Source organism: Peromyscus leucopus, chromosome X, assembly GCF_004664715.2.
Source record: "Peromyscus leucopus breed LL Stock chromosome X, UCI_PerLeu_2.1, whole genome shotgun sequence".
NCBI classification, from domain to species: Eukaryota; Metazoa; Chordata; class Mammalia; order Rodentia; family Cricetidae; genus Peromyscus; species Peromyscus leucopus.
The window spans coordinates 117,396,886-117,418,838 of record NC_051083.1 but is presented as its reverse complement, the minus strand read 5'-3'; the positions used below and the strand labels follow the sequence as shown (position 1 = coordinate 117,418,838).

Genomic DNA, 21,953 nt, shown 5'->3' with positions numbered 1-21,953 from the left:
GGTGCAATGGCTTGAAACTGAAATGTAGGTTAGCCATTAGAGCTGGGAGAAGCATCATCACAGTAAGGACAATTGGGCATCGGAAAGATTTGCCTGGGAGCTTGTGAAATAGCATCTCCAGAAAAGCTAAGGAGTAGGGCAGGGGTAATGTGAAGAAAAACACAAACTCAGTGTTGGGCTCAGGTCCAGACTCACAGGCAGCTTTCATTACTGCACGGCTTCCTTTCTGATTATTTAATTGCTAATCTTTTGAAAGAGTTTTTTTTTTCATGTATCCAAAACAAGCCTAATTTGGTACGCATAAGATAACAAATGCCTTTGAGCAGTGAGAAGGGGACATTTGAATTGGTCTCAACAGCCTCCTATCAGATTTTCTGGAATATGGGCTAACAACTGAGACGTTGTTGTTGTTGTTGTTGTTGTTGTTTCAATTCTGCAAGGCTTTTAAATCCTTAGAGTATGTAAGTATTGCAGCTAAAGACAATATGGGTTATATTAGTATTGTTTACCTTAGGGGTGACCTTAAATAAAGTTTTGTTTTGGTCTGTGTTCATGTTCATCTTTTACTTGATCTTTACTTCTTCTTCTTCTTCTTCTTCTTCTTCTTCTTCTTCTTCTTCTTCTTCTTCTTCTTCTCTTTTTTTTTTTTTAAAGATTTATTTATTTATTATGTATATAGTGTTCTGCCTGCATGTATGACTTCAGGCCAGAAGAGGGCGCCCGATCTCATTACAGATGGTTGTGAGCCACCATATGTGGTTGCTGGGAATTGAACTCAGGACCTCTGGAAGAGCAGTCAGTGTTCTTAACCTCTGAGCCATCTCTCCAGCCCAGTTTTTTTTTTTTTTTTTTGGTTTTTCGAGACAGGGTTTCTCTGTGTAGCTTTGCGCCTTTCCTGGAACTCGCTTTGGAGACCAGGCTGGCCTCGAACTCACAGAGATCCGCCTGGCTCTGCCTCCCGAGTGCTGGGATTAAAGGCGTGCGCCGCCACCACCGCCCGCCGCCCCCCCCCCCCCCCCCCGCCGCCCCCCCCCACCACCACCGCCCGCTTCTTTTTTGATATACCCTCTTCCCTGTTCCTTAGATACTCCCTCTCCCTACCTTTTTTCATTGCTGGAGGTAGGTCCAAAGAAACTCCTTTGTCTTCCAGCATGAAGGTCATATTTCAGGAGTATTGCATGTAGAGACAGCACTCGATGAAATAAGCGGCTCACCCACAGCAGAGTATACTCAGGATGAAACATCTCAACATTAGGGTGATGCTCTTGCATGCGATAGAAGGGGAGATGGCAAATGTGTCCTAAGGCTGCCACATGTTGCCTAAAATTTGGTGGTTTAAAACCTTGGGCTTTTCCCCCCTGACAGTTCTGGAGGTTAGAAATCCAAAAGAAGGCTATGGCAGAGTTGCCTTTCTAAAGATACTGGAGAAGGAATCCTTCCTTGCTTCCTTGAGCTTTTGGCGGCTCCTTTTCTGTGACTGTATCCCTTCCTTCTCTGCCTCCACCTTCCCATGTCCTTCTCTTGCTATGTCTTTCTTTTATATGTCCTTGCATAGATACCTGTCATTTGGATTTAGACTCTCCTCAGATAATTTAGAATGACCTCATCTCCCAATTCTTAATTATGCCTTCAAAGACCTCTTCTTCAGCTAAGGTCACAGTGACACATTCTGGGAGTTAGGCATAGACGTATCTTTTTAAGAAATAGCATTCAACTGTCTGTAGATGTGAACTCTCTGGGGCTTCCTGAGTGACTCCATCTTATGAGACTCCTACTCAAAGGGAATTTGTTCAAGGAATGCTTAAAGTGGATTGCCAAATGTCACAGGTTTCCCAAGAGGGATGTAGATAGTACCTGCTGTTAACCCATTTTTCCACACAATTAAACTGAGGACATGGGGAGTAAAAAAAAAAGTTTCTGGATCAGAAGAAAAGAGTTTTGAAATACAATAGGCTACCATGTTTATTCAGCATAGATTTTTGTCTTATGACTGGATTTTTCCCCTTGAAAAGTCTATTTTCTTTCCAAAACATTTTAGCCACAGGAAAGCAATTATTGCTTATTACCCACCTGAAAGGCCTTTTCATGGGATCTGTGGGACCAAGGTGATGGTGGACTTTCAGTGTGCTGCAGCTTTCCACCTCTTCTTTGTTATTTGCTGAAATGCTAGCAACAGGGAGACTTGGGAGCCAGAAACATCTGTGAAACAAAAGACTGCCTTTTTAGGTTGACGTTCAAAATTCTAGCTGTGGCTTGCATACAAAGTGGTTAATGTAGTTTGTGCAGATGAGATCTTCTCTGTAGAAATGCTTTCGTGCTTGGCCAGTTCTACCATTCCTGGCTGTGGAACATCTCTTTTCTGATGGGGAAAGTTCGGTGTGTCAAGGGAGTAGTGAGGAAGAGTATGGCCTTCATGGAAGTCTAAAGCGAAGGAAGAGCCTTGAAAGATCACTTGATTGTTTCCACTGCAGAGTTGCTTCTGCAGTTTCTCATATTGCCATTCAAATTATGTTTGAATGTGCCAAGAGACAGGAGTTTCATCACTGACTGTTCATAAATCCAATATTCAGCACTTGAGTGTACCATATACCAGGCTCCATGCAAGGGGTTCTCAACATTTGGGTCATGATCCCACGATCCCTTGCCGTGGAAGGGCAGCTTGCCTAAGTCACAGGTGATTTCATAACCGAGCAGATGATAGCACCTGATCCTTGTTGCGAAAGAATCCCCTCCCCACGGTGAGATTTCATACACAAGGAAGGGCTGGGTCCTTAGGTTGAGACTAGGATATTGAAATTCCTCACTGTCACTCTGGTTTTCATATTTGAAGATTGCATCTCAAAAATTAAAAGAAAAATTATCCATCTTCTGAAAGACAGGATCTCAGCTACTTATCTGTGTAGAATAATAATTAGGGAATCACTAGGGGAGATAGTGAAATTACCTTAGCTTAGTCCCTCTGGAAGAAATCTAAACTGAAAGAATATTCTGCAGCCCAACTCCAGAGTGGCTGCCGCTCTGTTCCACTTCAACCCTGAATTTACTCTCCAATTCAGTTTTCATTTTATTAGGGGGTTTCCTACCAAGGATATGTGTGTGTGTGTGTGTGTGTGTGTGTGTGTGTGTGTGTGTGTGTGTCCTTCCATTATTTTTAAATTCATCCTAGTGTTATCAATGAATCTGACCTATTTCTGTACAACGAAGTCTCTTGAAGTTCTAGCGTTGCCTACAAGTGAAAGCAAGGGCCTTCAAGCCCAAACCACAATCAGTCCCTTGAAATAAAATGATGAGTCAGTCAAAGGTCTTTCCCTCAAGGAACTTAGGTCCAGAGAAAGCAGACAAATATAACTGTGAGTCAAGTTAGAATGTGAGAAGTATCAATAAAAGATGGAGCATGTCATGAAACTTCAAAGGTCTGAAAACTTTTGGAGTCTGTCTCTTTCTGTTCACAAGAACATTCTCTACTGTGGGAACCAATGGAAAGGCAGTTGGGGCGATAGCGCAGCAGGGCGCATGTAACTCCTCACCTTGCCTTGCCTTTCTAGTCTTGCCAGGTTCCTTGGAGTGCAGAACATTCCACCTACTTATAAGTCCCCATACCCGTGCTCCATTTTCTTGGAAAATTTGAAAGAAATAGAATGACTTGACCAGAAACGGACTGTAGAATTTTTTTTGACAATTAGGTCAACAAGGATCTAGACTCAGAAAGCCCACTTTGGAGGGTGTCATCTTCGAAGTTAAAAGATGAAGACTGATGAGGCAGCAATGGGAAGGGGAGAATCAGACATATTGAGAAAGCAGAAGTAGGATCTGGAGAAATGGCTCAATGGTTGAGAGCACAACTGCTCTGGAAGAGGACTGGAGTTTAGTTCCCAGAATATGTTAAAATGGCTGACAGCCAACTGTTAACTCCAGCTCCAGGGTATCTGACGCCCTCTTCTGGCCTTCGTGGGCACTGCACTCACTCATACAACCTCCCTCTGCCACATATATATGTAATGAAATTCTACAAAGCACAATCTGTAGAATATCATGTTTGGCTATTGCAGATGAAGATGAACTAAGATATCTTAGAGTGATCAATCTATGAACTCTAGGGTAGAGACCATGTTTTGCGCATCATAGTATTCCTTGTATTAGGCAAGGTCCTTGGCACAGAGTTGGCACTTTATGAATATTGGGTAAATGAATTGCTCAACAGGTTAGTGGGCTGAATATAATCAATGAATTTGTATTTCCAGAGCGCATGTCTACTGCTGCTTGGAGATGTGGTCCAGAAAGAACCACTTTGTGCAGAGGGTGTGTGTATGTGCAGAGATCTGGGGATTTAACTTTTACTGGGCATGAAATGACAGGCAGTTAGTTGGCAGTTGGCAGTACAGATAAAGGTAATTCATCCTTTAATTCTGAAGCCTAGAGAATGGCTTATCTCTAGGGTTGCTTTAAACCCCCAGTACTCCAGTGTAGTAGCGACATTTTGGCCTGCCTTTTATGGAAGCCGAGTCTATGGCAGCCCCAGGCAGAGTCTTTGATTTCAAGTCTGAGCTCCTGATATCCAGGTGCACCCTCTACAAGGTCATGTTCTTTCAGGCTAAATAACCTTCTGCTGGATTCCCTAAGATCATTTCTTTATCAGCAATGATCACTTTCCCCACTGGTTTCAAATGCAGCCATTTCTTTCATCTGTATTCCTGGCTTGATTAGTGAGAAATTAATGAGCATGTGAGATTTGATTTAGATAATGATTAATTAGGGGAAAGGTGCCATTCTAATAGCAAGTCACTATTATATGCTAAGGAAATGAGTTAATATTTTTGGATGGCAAATTGACTTGTCCTTTGTTAAAAAACAACCTTTTAAAATGCCTCATTTTTTTTGTAATCTTAATAAATATGTGTTATTTTCCCTACAAGTCATGAAGTAACTGGGTTTTTATATCATTAAATTCTTTTGTCTAATATTACCTCAATGATAATACACTGCTTTTTTATTTTCAGCACAGTGTACTTTTGTTAGGAAAAAACCCACTGTTCATAAAGCAGACCTTGACAATGAAATGTGTCAAATCATCATACATACTCACATATATATGGAAAAGATTTCAATTTTCATTGTTACTGAGCCCTGACGCTTCATTTTTTTCCTGTTGCTGTTTGAATATGCTGCTTCTGCTCTCAGAGAAGTATAAGGATCAAGGTCTCCATAAATATTTCTTCTGTTTTCTATGTGTTTTCTAATAGGATTTTGACAATCTTTTGTCATTAGTTAAAATTGTAGTCTAGTCAAATAACCAACATATAGAACATAATAAAGGTAATTAGAGAATCGGGGGAATGGAAGTGACCTTGAGGGGTTACTCCATCCATTTCTCAATTTCAGGCTGTATGACTAATCTTCCTAAACAGTACTCTTCATCATATTATGTCCCTGCTCGAAAACTTCCAGTTGTCCATTATTGCCTCTGGGGTTAAGCCCATAGGTCTTGGCCTGCATTCAAGGCTCTTCAAATTTGGGCTTGTCTTTCCTAGATTGCAGTCTGTCTCTGAACAAGTTGGCCCGTGTACTCCTAGTACCAAACACATATCACCCGTTGGCCTCTCCAAATCCTTTCTGTCCTTTATGCTCTAACTCAAGCCCCGTGTCCTCAGGCATTTCCTTTGACTCCTCCCCACAGAGTGTCTGATGAATATTCCCTTATCTAGAAAATATTATCATATTACATATTTTAAAAACCACCATTATTGATGTATAATTTATAAACAATAACGTGTGCCCATTTTAAGTAACGAGTTTTGACAAATATGTATAAACACTTCTAACCACTGCTTCAATTAAAATATAGATTATTTTCATCACTTCAGAAAATATACTGCATATTTTCTCACATAACCATGGACCAATTTAACTGTTCTCTGGTTATTTTGGGGTGTGAAAGTCTGGTCTCCACATGAACACATGAATTTAGTTTCTTTTTTATTTGTTTAATTTGAATTCACACTTATTGAAGGTTTACTCTGTAGCCAGAAGGCTGAGATATTTATTCTATAAAGTGGAGAGTATTGGTAATCCCATTTCCCAGGTAAGGGCAAAAGCGCATGTCAAGGTTGTGTGAGCTGCTCTTGCACAGCTGGCAGATGGCAGTGACTAGACTTGACGCAGCTTGACCTGCGGGACAGGAAGTACTTTTGCTTTCCCTGTTCTTACTGCTTTCTATGCTGCTGGCTTCCTGTCTTGGAATAAAATCCAATAGAACGCACACATTTAAACAACCTCATACACACTGTCAACTCTCTGCTTTTCATTATGGAAAGAGCCCCAGTCTGGAGTAGAGTTTCTGGATGTGGTAAGCACAGGACTACATCACAGCCCTGGTGGAGTTGGAGAAGGGAAAGTGGAGCCAGTCTAAAATGTCAGGTCTTTACATGGAGGCAACAGAGAGCAAGAGATGGGCCCAATGGGAAGAGCATGTGATGAGAGTCGAGAAGGTTGGGCCACAGGCATCCGTGCCTGGAGACATCAGCAGCTGTAAGTGTGTAAAAAGAGCTGCAGCTAAAGAGAGCTTCCAGGAGCTGGCCAGTGGTGGCACACGCCTTGAATCCCAGCACTTGGGAGGCAGAGCCAAGCTGATCTCTGTGAGTTCGAGGCCAGCCTGGTCTACAGAGTGAGATCCAGGACAGGCTCCAAAACTACACAGAGAAACCCTGTCTCGAAAAACCAAACCAAACCAAACAAAACAAAACAAAAAAAAAGAGCTTCCAGGGGCACTATCTGCGCTTAGCTTCTGGGAAAGGAGTACCACAGAAACTGAGCACACACAAGTATGACCCCCTCCGCAAATATAAACTTGCTATGCTTCAAATAGCCCTTTTAAGTTGTAGGATCCCAAACTGGATCCCATGTGCAAGAAATAGTTAATGTAAAAATAATTTGAAATATATGCTATATCACTTCTTGAAATGAAACGTGTACTTGTTTATAGTCAAAATGCTTGGAAATTGATTTTATGGTATTTTTCCAAGATCAAAGTTAATTATACAGATATAAAGCTGTCAGGGTCATCTCCACTACCCTGAGTTTTAAATAGAGGTAGACCCGTATTTCGTGGTAATTTCTCTCAGTCTACAACTCTCATTAATTCAATAGTTGAATGATGTCACTGAGACATTCCAAAGGAAATGGAAGTTGTTCTCAGCTCTTTAAGAATTTATAATGTAGGAGAGTAGAGTTATAGTATGAAGGTGTTTTTTAATCCTTCAAAACAAATGGAAATTAGTAACCCTGTAATGACTTTAGTCATTATTTAATTATTTTTCGCATTTGAGAATGAAGGGTATGAAATCTCCCCAAATGGAGCGCGCTGGCTTATTTGAGTAGTGAAGTGCTGAGCCTTCTGTTTATTGCCTTGCCAGGATGTGTCTTGTCATTCTTTCCCTTCCCAGCTGAATTTCACTCTTCACATGAAAGGCATGTGGGGATCACTTAGAAAGTGTAGTCCAAAGTTAGTGTTTTCTCTGTTTAATGGGATTCTTTCCCTTCCACCTTTTGTTCCTCATATGCTTAAAGAATGCTTCCCTATATACTAAGTCTTTTTATTCTTTGTTTTAAAAAGTTTATTCAGCCAGGCGGCAGTGGCGCACACCTTTAATCCTAGCACTTAGGAGACAGAGGCAGGAGGATCTCTGAGTTCAAGCGCAACTTGGTCTGTAGAGTAAGTTCAAGGACAACCAGAGCCACACAGAGAAACCCTGTCTTGAAAAGACAACAAAAAAGTTATTTATTTTATGTGCATGGGTATTTTTGCCTGCATGTCTGTGTACCACATGCATGTAGTACCCGTGATGGCCAGAAGAGGACATTGGAGCCTCTGAAACTGGAGTTATCAGACAGTTGTGAGGCACCATGTGGGTGCTGGCAATTGAAGCTAGGTCTTCTGGCAGGGCAGTCAGTGCTCTGAACCGCTGAGCCATCTCTCCAGCACCTTTACTATGTCTTTTGTTGGTTGCATCTTATTTCTTCAGCTGATCTTTTGACTTTTGCCCTTATAAGTATGTAGATTTCTCCACATATCTCCTTCACCATTTGCCCTAGGATTTACTTTGTATTCATTCCATTTAGGATTCAGTTCCTAGAGTAGCTTAATTTCTTAGTTGGTGAGGATTCCCTCTACATTTTTTCTCAATTCCATTCTGTTTTGTTACTTCCCAGCAAATGCTCATGGCGTTCAGTACTGTTAGTTCATTTAGGCATGCGGAGTGCTCCTATGTTGAATTTGTCATGAAGAGTTTTTGAAGCTTGTCTATGAGTTATAGGGAATTTATTTACAACAAATTATTTTTCCATCTGGTATGCATTTCCTTTGTTAGGAAATCCATTTCCTTTGTTAGGAAATCCTGAATTCTTATCATTTATGAGTGTTTTTACTTTTTTAAGTCTATATCCAACTCTTAGCCCCTAAGATCAGTTGTTCTGGTTTATTGATTAACCAGGCAGTAATAATTGAGACAGGAGGTAAATTTTGCTATATATATATATATATATATATATGTATATATATATATATATATATATAGCAAAGTATATATATAATATATACTTAACATCTTCATGACATTTGGCATCTTTCCTGAAAGGTTTTCATTTGAGATTTTATTCCTTTACAGAGTTTTAGCGACCTGATGAGATGATGAGGGTTTCCAAATGGTGGGACTTGGCCAATGGTACAGTGTAGCAGTCCTAAATACCTGTAAGGATGAGCATAGCAACACCTAAACAAGCTGCTGTTATCAAAGCTTAGAATCATTCTTGAACTTCTACAGGAACATTGAACAACATTTTTTTAACCTTATAAGATATTAGCAACATAGCAACAGATCAAGTGCTGGTGGAAATGGATACAATACCAACAGCCAGCCACCCTGTGGAAAAGTCTCAGCCGTCCTGCAAAACCAGAAGGGATCCCCAAGGCAAATGTAGAAAAATGCAGGGCTGTGTATATAACAATTAGTTTTATGAACTTATTTATTTAAGTACAGAGAGTTTAAGCACACATGATATAGACATTGCTTTACCAAGAACGTAAATTAAACCTTGTGAAATGATCAGGGACTTGATATATGGAAAGATTTACTATATAGAGTTCTTTACCCTCATATCTATGTGTGTGTCCCAACAGCCTTGTTTAAATTTAGATTAGCTACTCTTCCCCAAGGGGGCTCTTTCCCTCCTTGGTCCAGTAGACTGCATCAGTTTCCACTCCTAGAATAGCATAATATTTTGTAATTTCATGTGAAAAGAACATAGCTACAACTAGCCCTGCTTTCTTTCCTTTTTTCTGACTAGAGCCATAAAGCCTTTAAGCTTAGAGCTTATTTAAAATTGGTTTAAGGCTTGTATATGAGATTGACGTTTATAGGAGATAAATCTGAACCCCGTGTCTCCAGACCCCTTTCCTTCTAGTATTATAAATTGTGGTGCTGAATTAGGTTTGCTGGTCCATAGTATCTGCTCTCTCCTTTAATACGTTTGTCAGCTGTTCCCTTCGGTAAAGGGAAGTGAAGAGCTTGGAGTCAATACCTTGGGTTCAACACTGATGGCATGAGAGACACAGAAGAATGAGTTTCATTCTTAAATTAAGAAAATGTAGACACATGCACTAAGGCTACAATCAACTATAATTACTGTGAAGTAACCTGGTGTACTAAAAAGTCACCTTTCTCCTAACTTAGGACTAACTAGTCTCCCTCCCTTTATTAAGTTTAAAAAGACGCTTAAAATATCTGATAATGCTTTATAATGTCACTAAGATTTATTGAACCTTACTTTCCCTAGGACCTTGTTGGACTTGGGCAGAAGTTACGATCTGTACATATATTTTATCATCCTAATAATGTTGCTTTATTACAGTTATTTGCTACGACTCGGGATTTCTCTCTCTTAATCCATTTAGATGATGAGGTCCTTGTGGGCAGGGACAACGTTGTACCTCCAACATGTGGTACAGTGCCTGGCACATAAACAGTATATTAGATTGGGTCATTGGAAAAGCAGGTGCCAATTAAGTGGACAAGCACCTAAGGCAGTGTAGAAGTGGATGCTCAATAGGTTTTTTAAGATAAACACTTGTGAAGGAAAGGAGGGAGGGTGTCAAAGGAGGATGCCGAAGGAGGACCAAGAGTCATCGGAGCAGAGTGCAGGTCCGAGCCCTGTGGAGGAGGGGTAAAAGGAAAGGTTGTATAGGAAAAATCAGAGCCTGTGGTGCAACATTAAGAAAGTTTGCAAAATCAATGGGGAGTCTTTAACCCTAGGTCCCCTGTGAGCCAAGTGTCATGATTTGCAGCATCGCATGTCTTTGCCATGTGCAGTTGCTAGTTGGGAAGCACCCCTAAGAATTGTGGCCTCTGAACACATGGTGGTGAATCAGAAAGTGGCAGTGAGGCTACTAGTCAAGTGCTCCCCACAGGAGGAGTGCTCAGATGAGCACTTTCCCGGCCACATGGAAGGTGTTCGCTAAATGCGTATGGAAGAGAGAGTTTGAGGAATTGCACAGTAGAACGCGTGCTTAAGCCTGTGTGAGATTAGGGGTTTAGTCCCCAGTAACCTCCTTCCCACAAAAAGGCAAAACCAGAAAGCAAAGCAGGAGTTGCACAGAGGAGGAGGAGTGGACTCAATGCTCATTAAGCCTTGATATTTGCCAGTGTTGTGGAGGACCCAAAGTCATGAGGTTCTCCCTCCCTCCCTCCCTCCCTCCCTCCCCTCCCTCCCTCCTTTCCTTCTTTTCTCACACTTCAAATGTTGCCTTCTGGAAACAAGGCTTCATGAATATTGGTTATAAATGAGAATGGTCCTTGTTGCCACCATATTCCGTATCTTGCTCGCTTTGCTTTGTAAAAATTAGAAAAATCCATGGCTTCATTGAGGTAGTAACTGCTATGTAGTAAGCACCACGTTCTTAAAGAGTACATACTAACAGTTTTGATTGTGCTGTACATGTCAAAATGGTAAAGATGTCCATTGCTCGGAGAAATGCCCTCACTGATCTTTGTGATCCCTCTTTCTCCCCTCTTCCTGCCTTCCGTCCTTATACATCACTAAATTGCTCTGTCTATAGATTAGTTTCCATTTGATAGTGCCTTATAAATGGAATCATAGAGTCTGTACTTTTTGGATCTGATTTTTTTTTTTTACTTAGCATATTGTTTCTGGGTTTGACCATGTGTTAACATGTGCCAATACTTCATTCCTGTTCCTGGCTAACTGTAATTTCATTGTGTAGGTATGCCATGGTTTATTTTTCCTTTCATTTTTTTTTTTGGTTTTTCAAGACAGGGTTTCTCTGTGTAGTTCTGGTGCCTGTCCTGGATCTCACTCTGTAGACCAGGCTGTCCTCAAACTCACAGAGATATACCTGTCTCTATCTCCTGAGAGCTGGGATTAAAGGCGTGTGGCACCACGGCTCAGCTCATATTTGTATTTTTTTATATAGCCCTTATCTTCACCCAACATGACGTTTGTTTCTATTTTCACTGGGCTATTGTCCTCAATACTATAAACACCATGAGGACAGGCCCATCATTTTGTGTTCTCTACACTCATTGTGAATGGCATTTAGTAGCAACCAAATATTTGTTGACTCTTGGTAGACTTTAAGTTAAAACTACAACAAAACTTTGATATGGTATTGATGTTTTGATTAATTTTTTCCAAACAGCACTATTAGTCTGGCCAGACACGTATTTCATTTGGAATCATAACTGGGATTAAAAAAATTGTCTTTGGTTGTGTTTATATTCATAAATAACAATCAGGAAAAATAAATTAGAAGAATGAAGATTGATATTTAAAAAAATTAAATGTTGGTGTTCAATGGTGTGTATTTGGTGCTGCTATAAATTATTTTGTGTAGAATTTATGAGTCAGACCCCAGCAATTAACTGAGTTATTCAAAAGGAATTAGCTATGAGGGCAATTGGATGAATTGAGATAAACAATATACTCAAGTCCTACTGTATTTAAAGAGAAATGTGGAAATGTGTTGTTTTGTTCTGTTTATTTTTGTGCTTATGCACACACATGCATGTGTGTGGGTATGCGTGTGTGTGTTAGAGAGAGAGAGAGAGAGAGAGAGAGAGAGAGAGAGAGAGAGAGAGAGAGAGAGAGAGAGATTTTCTGCTTACTGAAACATGAATACCTTGTTTGTTTCAGGATCAGATTTGCAAGTATGTCTCCCCAAGGGCCCAACATGCTGCTCCAGAAAGATGGAAGAAAAATACCAGCTAACAGCACGGCTGAACATGGAACAACTACTCCAGTCTGCGAGTATGGAGCTCAAGTTCTTAATTATTCAGAATGCTGCGGTTTTCCAAGGTGAGTTTGGGGGATCATTTTCAGTGTACTGCTCAATGGCATCATTATTTGGGCACAGGGCTTTCAAATGCTAAATATAATTTATAAATTACCATTCCAGTATGTATGCTTGACATAAAAACCTCCCAGTGAGAGATCCTGGATAAGGAAACACACAGTTTTAAAACAAACTTCATTTTAATCTTTGAAAAAGTGGGTAATATTAAAAATCATTGTCTAAGGACATTCTGTTTCCCTGCATGGAAAAGGCATAAATCACTGCTGAAAAAGTCAGTAATAATTTTCTTGTTTCCAACTGTCACCACCACCACCACCACCACCACCACCACCACACCACCACCACCACCACCACCACCACCAGTACCCTCCTCATAAATTCCAAAGCCAGCTTTCTTCAGGGGTGAGTCAGATCCCTGAGGAACATCCATGAACTCCTTCTGACCACTAAGACCATTTCCATTTAAGAGGGAGACCCTGGCTTGTTGGCCAGCCATTTTCCAGTTTGTGTGAGTGAGTGAGTGAGTGAGTGGTTACGTCTCCTGTCCTGGTGAGTGTTGGTTCTTACTGTGCTCCTCTGTGGACTGTGAGAGGACAGGCGGCAAACGATAGGAGTTTCCAGGGAAACTCCAGCAGCACAGGGTTGACTCTTCAGATTGAAGAGCAACCGTAGACGATGGCGGTGCTAGTGCTAACAAGAAGCCTTTACACGGTACCGTGTGGCTTGAAGTAACTGACATGAGTCAGTTCATTTGAATCCTCACAGTATGCCTATGAGTTACTGCCATTTGATAGATGAAGACCCAAGACCAGAACGGTTAGTTAATTTGTCGAGGCCACATAACTAAAATAAATGGTGAAGGCAAGATTTGAATGCAGATTGTCTGCTTTTTTAAATTCCACGATTTTATCCCCTGACTTAGGCTACCTCTTGTGACTAGAAAAATTACTTGTAGATATGGAGACTTTTTTCTACCCCTTCTTTAAAGAGTGGGGGGGGGGAGTGCTACGTGTGGGTGGACACTTGGTAGTGTGGGTGTATACACATGGATATGCATGTGTGGAGGCCAGAGGTCAATGCTGTGCATCCTCTTCTATTACTCTCCACTTTTAGTTTTTGAAGGAGGGTTTCTCACTTAATGGGAACTCACCAGTTTGGCTAGGCTAGCCAGCCAGTGAGTTCCTTGGCTAGTCTCCATCTCCAGTGATGGAGTTTCAGGCCCACACTGCTACACCTGACTTTTTATGTGGCTGCTGGGTATCCCGACTCCTTATTTTACCATCCGAGCTAGCTCCTTGACTCCCTTCTGTCCCATCTTAATTAAGCATACTGAATCAGCTGCCACCTTCCTGTAAAGGTAGCCTTTGGGTCAGATCTAATACTTCTGACTACTTGGCATTCTAAAGCTTCAGATTGATGGCACCTTTACAAAAATCAACGTCTTTGAATTATAAGGTGGGACAATTAGACCTTAGTTTAGGTATTAAAATGAAATCATCAGTATTAGCTAAAATGTTGTTCAAATTAGCTAATAAAGCATACACTCACAACAGTTTCTTGTGTCTAAGCCTCAGGGGATATTGATGTTAGGTTCATTATATGAAGTACAATATGAAAGCATGAAATCTTTGTTAACCTATTTATGCAGTGAGACTCTTGTGAAGCATTTGTTGAGACTAACAATTTAGTGACAGGATGAATAATTCAGGCCAGTTTAAAAAATACATGCACTGTTCATGTACCTCTTAGATTGGTTTTGGAGTTGCTATACTGGCTGGCCGTGAGGTGAGAAGTGATAAAACAAGAGGATTGGGGTGAAGTGGACAGGTGAAGCTTAGTCTTTGCGGCATGAAGGCACTTGCTTAGAATGGAACATCAGTGACTTACTGAATTCCTAGAATAGCCAAGGCCCTGTATATCGTCTTTCAAGCCTTGCCTGCTGAGAAGGGATGGTAGAATGATAACACTGGAATCCCAGTCGCAGAGCAGCACTTACTGCTTTCCATCTGAGCGTCTTTGTTGTTGGAGTCCGTGGACCTGTCCAGCCTTGCACTTTGCATATTGTGTTTTATGGGGCTGGAACAGCAAGAGACTAAGGACAAAAAAGTTCTGACAGTGTTTTGATTGGACTAGAGTAGATATGGCTGCTATAGTATGGAAGCTGAACATCAGTCAAATGAGCAGGGAGTAGGAAGTGGAGGCAACAGCTGCTCCTGATGTCCTCTCTGTCTCTCTTACATGCACACACACCTACATAGATGTGCATGCGTGTGCACACACACATTTATTTCTAGAATTGCAGGGACAGGCAGAAGGAGAACTGTAGCAAGAGAGCATAGAGACAGTTAACTGATGCCAACTTCATTGTGCTTTCAACCTTGTCATCCTATCTGCTCCTTCTTTATCTCTTTTCATTCTGGTCTTATTTTTGTTTTTAGCATGCCTCACTTAAAAAATACCCACAAGAGAAAATCAACCACAATCATAGAGCTCAAGGCATTTATGTTATGCTTGGAGAAGCATTGACCACAGATCCTTTCCATAACAAACATTTTGAAGAGAGAAGGCTTCAAACAAGGGATCAGTAGAAGACAATTGCTATGAAAGCTGGACATCTATTTCCTTTTTCTTATAACTACTTATTATTCCCATGAATCGGAATTGAAGGGCACAATTGTTTTTGCTCTAAACTCAACATCCTTCCCCCAATATCCCAGTAGACCAAATTATTGAGAAAATTGCCTTACTACTTTGTTTGTGTGAAATTTGATGTGGTAGCTTTTGTGAGCTATTTTCTTCACCACGTGAAGTTGGAGAGAGCTTGTCTTCATCTTGGCTGAGATTCACAATCTCTTTAGGATTCCTTCAGTAGCCCTCATTGGGGACATGTCAGCAGTGAGAGCTCTCTGCAAATATGTGCACAGTTCCATGAGCAGTCCTTACTGCCTCAATTGGGATTTTATGTCTTCGATTGCAGGAAGCCTTTGCCCTCATAAATGAGCCTGGGGCCCTTTGCTACAGTGATTGGAGTGCTCTAATGCTAATGCTGTTTTGATAATGATTGAAGCATTAAAAAAAGTTGTTCTTGATCCTCAATCTTTGCATTGCCTCGTTTCCTAAATTTAATTTACTTAGATGTGCTTAGGAAAATGGGGCAGCACAATCGTTTTTTGTTTCTGCTTAATTAATTCTTTTGGAGAAACTCCACTGAAAGTACATTTTCCCTTTTCTTTTCTCTTTCCTCTCCTCTACTTTATAATAATGAGGATAAAAATAATAGTGAAGATTTAGTAAGTGCCTACTGTATGATGCTTACTTTTACATAATTACCTCATTTAATATTCCTAGCAACCCTATGGGGCCTGTACTGTAATCATTACTAGTTTATAGATAAGGAAACTCTATGGTACCATAGTGTCTCCCAAGCTGTCTGTCCCATGACATGGTTCTCCTTGTTTTTAGTTCTCTTGAGGCAAAACAAAATTAAGAAGTGGTGGGATTTATAGTCCTCATGAAGGAAAATGAGACTGAAGCCTGAAATTTCACCCCTAACACCTCCTCATCTTCACGTTTAGAGTTCCATTTCATTGGTGGAACTTCACTGTGATGTCCAGCTTTACCCTATCAGGAAACATTTGGGCATATTTTCAGGGGTTTTCTCAACATTGAATAACTCTGGTCTTTCCCAAGGTGCCACTGACAGAGAAAGAACAGGCTCTTCAGAATGCAGCAGTATTTTGTTTTTACTGGAAGTTGGCTCCCCGTCAACTGGAACTCTTGATCAGAGAGAAAACTGTGGTTAAGCTGCAAACATCCCTGCGTAAAATGCCTTGGAGCTAGCTTCTCCTTATGCAGCTAGCTCACCTGAGAGCTCCCAGGGTCCTTGCTTGGAGTGGACTATTCTAATTAATGTCCAGTCTTTGCTAGCTTGATTGCCTGACTTTCTAGGTAGAAGTAGAGAAGCAACTGGATGGGCATGTGGAAGCGTGCTATGGGGAGGTGCATATGCACAATGTGAGGCGACAGGTAATGGGAAGAGGGCGGGCATAGACGTGCACTCAGTAACTCACGAAATGGCAGTTAAGGGCATTTATAGACGGGTGTGTACCTAGTTGCTTCAGTAGTGTTCATATTGATGATTGGGAAGCAATATGGGAAGATTAGATATGTTCACTCTCCTTTTTCCCTTCCTTCCTTCCTTCCTTCCCTTCCCTTCCCTTCCCTTCCCTTCCCTTCCCTTCCCTTCCCTTCCCTTCCCCTTCCCCTTCCCCTTCCTTCCTTCCTTCCCCTTCCTTCCTTCCTTCCTTCCTTCCTTCCTTCCTTCCTTCCTTCCTTCCTTCCTTCCTTCCTCCCTCCCTCCCTCCCTCCCTCCCTCCCTCCCTCCCTCCCTCCTCCCTCCCTTCTTTCTTTCTTTCTTTCTTTCTTTCTTTCTTTCTTTCTTTCTTTCTTTCTTTCTTTCTTTCTTCTTTCTGAGTCAGGTTTCACTGTGTATCCCTGGCTGTCCTGGAACTCACTCTGTAGACCAGACTGGCCTCGAACTCAGAGATCCTCCTGCCTCTGCCTCCAGAGTGCTGGGATTAAAGGCATGCACCACCACCGCCCAGCTCTCATCCTCCTTTTCTTAATATTTACATCTTAAAAGTTTTAAATTAATATTTTTTACTTAAGAGTACTGAAAGAAGGCTGAGTTCAGACCAGTGAGGTGGCTCAGCTGCTGTGGGTGCTTCTCACCGAGCCTTATGTCCCGAGTTCGATCCATGGAACACACTTGGGAGAAGGCGAGAACCAATTCCTGAAAGTTGTTCTCTGACCTACACACATGCATGTGCACACACATAAACGTCCATCTAGGTTGTGGGATCCACCTGCCTCCATCCATACTCGTGCTGAGGTTACAAACACGCTCTGCCGCTCCAGGCTTTTATGGGGTGCTGGAGATCTGAACTCAGGTCCTCATGTAAGCACTGCACCAGGGAGCCATCTCCCCACCCCCAGGCCACACTTGAATTGCATTCTTTATTATGGCGGAGGAAGCAAAGGAAGGTGTAAGTCTCAAGGCTAGTAGTTAATTGTCACCAGGGTTGGAAGGTTTGCTTTCTTCTACCTGTTTACCGTGGAGCTACTAGCTAGAAAAAGATGCCTTGAAAGGGAGGAGGGCAGGGTTGCTTTGTTGCTTTCTGCCAGGCTTTCTGTTTCCATCTGCTGTTGGCACTTCCTGTACTCTTCCTGTCAGAGTCTGTCTCTCCTACTCCTCCTAAATAAAACTGACCTTCCTTAGAACACTCTTTCCCATCAACTCTGAGCAATTTCTCCAGTCATTTCTGCTGGAGATAACTGTTTGGGGGATGTTAGTTAAGCAGATATTTGATTTATGTATTTTCTACTTCACAGTTAATATGTGGCTAAATAATTGCTTGAATGTTGATAAACATGTTTTTGTGATTCAAGCGTTTGTTAATTTAGCTTTTGGTAATGTGGTGGGGATTTTAAGTGAGGACTGAGCAATTTTTCTTCATTTCACAATTCCTCCCCCACGACTTGCCCTGCTTAGGCTGAGCCCCACTGAGTCTGAAGCTCTTAACTGTGGGCCACCCTGTCATAGCCCTTTCTTTGTTGAAAACAGTGTGCCTGAGAGAATAATTACATTGATGTCTAATCGGAACTTAATTCATTTGTTGGCGCTAAATAGAATAACATTCGATTGAATAGAAGAATTTTAGGAACACAAACCATGACCATGAGTGAGGTTATATATCCTCAAAAATGTCAATTATTAATCAGCCCACTCATCTGTGCAGCAAAGCTCTGCTAATCCCATTATAAAAGGGAAATTTCTCGTCAGAGCCCTGACCGTGCTGCCTTTAATTACAGGACTTTTACAGCACTGGCTCCAAGAGGTATTTTGGTTACAAAGTTTGGGTTTTTTTTTTAATGCAGTTCTTTTCATTATTAGGCCTATTGGACAAACAACTGGAAACTGAGGGTTTGAAGTCGTTCAGTTTTGGTCTAAGAACTTTTGGACGCCATTTGGTTTTTAAATTGCTGTGGTTTTAGCTGAGCCGAGGCTGGGGAGTTGCAAACCTTTCCTATGGCCTCGTATTGATTGAGAAAAGTCAGTCATTAGGCTGAAAACTGTTTAATAAAAAGAGCTTTGGAAAATGACTCAGTGTGCTCGCAGAGACTGTTCTACATCCACCCTGAGGTGAGGGGATTATGCAGATGAACTTCTACCAGTCAGGGCCCTCCATTTAGCGGCACCTCTCACTCTGTCACCCATGCCTACCTTTATCACTAGCATGCCCCACAAAGCAAATCAAGGACACTTTTCCTGCCCTCTAGAAGCTTCCAGGAAGGCTCTTACTTTGCCCCGAGTGATTGCTCCCCACCCTTCCCCCCACTGGGCTTTGCTTACTTTCTTAAAACATATGTTCTCCTCCTCCTTTTTCTGTCTCACTGCGTTGCTGTACCTGATATGAGAGTAATGAAGCATATGTTTGAGAGATTTCAATCCTCCTGACAGTTGAATGGAGGTAGAAACAATTTTCTTCCAAGCTGGAAGTGGTAATGTCAAAATTCAAAACACTTTTCCTGTGGACTGTGAGGTGCATCCAGGGCTCAGGTACTCCGCCTTTCCCCCTCAGCCCACCTTATCTTCTGCCGTCTCTTGCCATACCCATGCATTCCTCACCCAGGTTCAGTTATCTCCTCATCATCTGGCAGCCTTGTGTTTCAGTTCCAGGCTCTGTGAGTTCACAGGTGGAGTGGCAGCAGAGACTGAAGTCTTCTCCTCTTCTCCTCTGCTCCCTGCTTCTGCAGCCTTGGGGCCAGAGCAGCTGGGCCCAGATTATCCTAGGTGCGGATAAACAAGCTGATGTGGGGAAAAAACAGCAGAGAGTTTGAGGGTCTCCAGGAACGTCCTTTATAAATATGCACTGAGTGAGTCTGTGAGAGAAGAAGGAAAACTTCCCTGCTCTAAATGGATTCATTTGTATTTATCTCATTGAAACCTTATATCAAGCCCTTGAAATTGGTACCTTGTTAGTTTCATTTTCCTTCTAAGAAAGTGGAGGCTTAGAGAAATTACGAGTCCAAAGTACCATAGCCAGTACATGGTGAAGAGGAATCTGACCCAGGAAGGACAGCTCCAGAGACCACATCCTTAAGTACTGTGTTTTAGCCAGCCTCCCCGTATTTTGCTTCATGGTTATGGGCAGTCACTTTGAGTCTAATTTTCTTTCTTTCAAGGGAAATCTATTCCATTTTGGTAGAAAACTAGAAGTATCCAGCATGTCCAAAGGCAAGTATCAAGAGGGAATCAGAGATTAAAATGACCACATACCTTCCTTCAGATAGTTCAAAACTTCCAAAGCAAGACATTTGTACATGGCTAATGTGGCTATACAGTACTCTTAGAGAAATACTGCATGAAATACATTTACAATTTTTATAACAAGTTGGAGCGGATCTACGTTTGCTGAGGCTCAAAGTTTCTACAGTTTTAGGGACTCTTGTCATAAGAAAAGGACATTAAGGCAGTGACTCATACCTTTAATCCCAGCACTTGGGAGGCAGAAGCAAGTGGATCTCTGTGGGTGCGAGGCCACCAGGGTCTACAGAGCAAGTTTCAGGACAGCCAGGGCTACACAGAGAAACCCTCAGAAAAAACCAAAAACTTGTGGCTCTTCTGGAAGTGGGTGTTCCAAGGTGGGTTCTTATAGCTCATTAGCTTCATAGGAAATCTGCCTCCATAGATATTAGAAAAAAATGATTTCAACTAGTGGCTGGATATTCTTGATTGGGCTTGGGGGGAAGATTGTCAGTGTGAATTCTCTCCACAGATGTGGCTTTTAATTCCAGATGAGGCAAATGAGGGAGTTAGATAGATCAATAGCATCTTTTTCTCAATTAAATCCACATTGTCAACCATCTCTTAGATATTGTTCTTCCTAGCCTCACTGGCTCACTTGTCATCTGTCACTGGTCCTTCTCTCTTGGGGGTGGGGACAGGGCTAGTGTGCCAAGGATGTGCTCTTGCTTTAGGTAGTCTAAGTCCAGCTCTGCTATGTGACCAAGGCAGGGTCTCTGCCCTCTGAGCCATTAAAGAAAAAGGGCTGTGAGGTTAAAGCTGTTAGGAGCTCAGCCCTGTGCTAGCCGCTGCTACAGATCCTAGTGATTACCAACTCACTCACTTTAACTAGGTTTCAGTGAGCCTGATGGTAGCTGTTGTTTTCTTACTCTATCTTGTACGTTGGCATTTATAAACGCAATTCTATGTGGAACACCCTATTTTCACGACATTGAATGGCATATATCTGGCCATACACATTTTAATGCTTTTAAAGTTTTGATACAAAGCTTTGATTTTAAGCTTTGTAGGTTGGTATTTTAGAGTATTTTATGTTCATTTAAAGATGGCTTCTTGTAAAATTTTGTCAATCTCTCTCTTTCTGTCTCCCCACCTCTCTCTCTCTCTCTCTCTCTCTCTCTCTCTCTCTCTCTCTCTCTCTCTCTGTCTCTCTCTCTGTGTGTGTGTGTGTTCACATATTTAAGACTGTACAGTTACAATTTTCAGATGGTCCCCTAGTGGTCTGAACGAGTATCACATAGCCTCTGGATCTAACCAGCAAGGGGGAAATAAATACTCTGACTTCTATTAGGTTGCGTCAGGAGAAGAAAAATAGTATGATTATCATATTCCTCTTTAGTGGAAGCTCTGGTCCTAAGTGAGTGGAGTGTAATCATTGGATGAGACCAAGGTCCACTCAAACCATTCCCCTTCTAGTAATTAGTAGATTTCCTTCATAGTACAGAACTTTTCAAGTTCAAGGCATATGTATGGTTATTGGATGAATTCACATTTTCTTTAGTAGAAAATGAGTACTCTGTGAGGAGGGCATGCATCTACTCTCTGAGACACTGTACCTTTAGGTGAGGTACGGATTGTGTGAATGAATCTAAGTACATGGACACGTGCAAAATTACACAGTATTAACAGAAACAGATTTCTGATGCTTCCCCTTCCCTGGAAACAAACACCACTATCACCAAACAGAAACATTAGAAACTGTTGTCAAAAAAATTTACTTCTAGGTTTCAAGACACTCACACATAACATCCTAAAAGTCTAAATAGTGGGTTGATGTTTCCCAACAACATGGAATATCTTAGGCTCCTCTGAGCTCCTGTCTCTACTTCTGACCTCCCCACTCCCAGGTTTGCTTGTTAGATTTTCTTGTAGAGTGACCTACTCTCACTTTACGGATCACTGTGAACAAACTCCATGCCACAGGTGTGTGCCTTAAGACTGAAAATCTATGAGAATGGTGACATGTGCCAGCTTACACAAATATGCTCTTTTGTGTCCTACCACATAAGGGAAAAGAAACTAACCTTTTTTAAATGTCTTCTTGTGTATCAAGTAGACATATTTGTATGTAACTGAACCTTCTCAGTATCCCTTCACAAAGGCATGATTAGCCCTATGAAGAAAAGAAACCCAAGAGAGTGTGGTCACTTAGGCAAGGTAATTTCATGCTAAATTTTTGATTTCTGGGGTTATTTTTCTACATTACAGTGTTCTCTCTCTCAACAA

General features: G+C 41.5%; 1 protein-coding gene across 1 annotated transcript in view; it reads left to right on the top strand.

Annotated features, from left to right (window-relative positions):
- Gpc3 (glypican 3) overlaps positions 1–21,953 on the top strand; it is a 340,901-nt gene that overhangs the window by 19,431 nt on the left and 299,517 nt on the right. Inside the window, exon 2 of the mRNA XM_028887089.2 lies at positions 12,202–12,363. Coding sequence (XP_028742922.1) covers positions 12,202–12,363 — 162 coding nt within the window. The remainder of the gene's footprint in view (positions 1–12,201; positions 12,364–21,953) is intronic.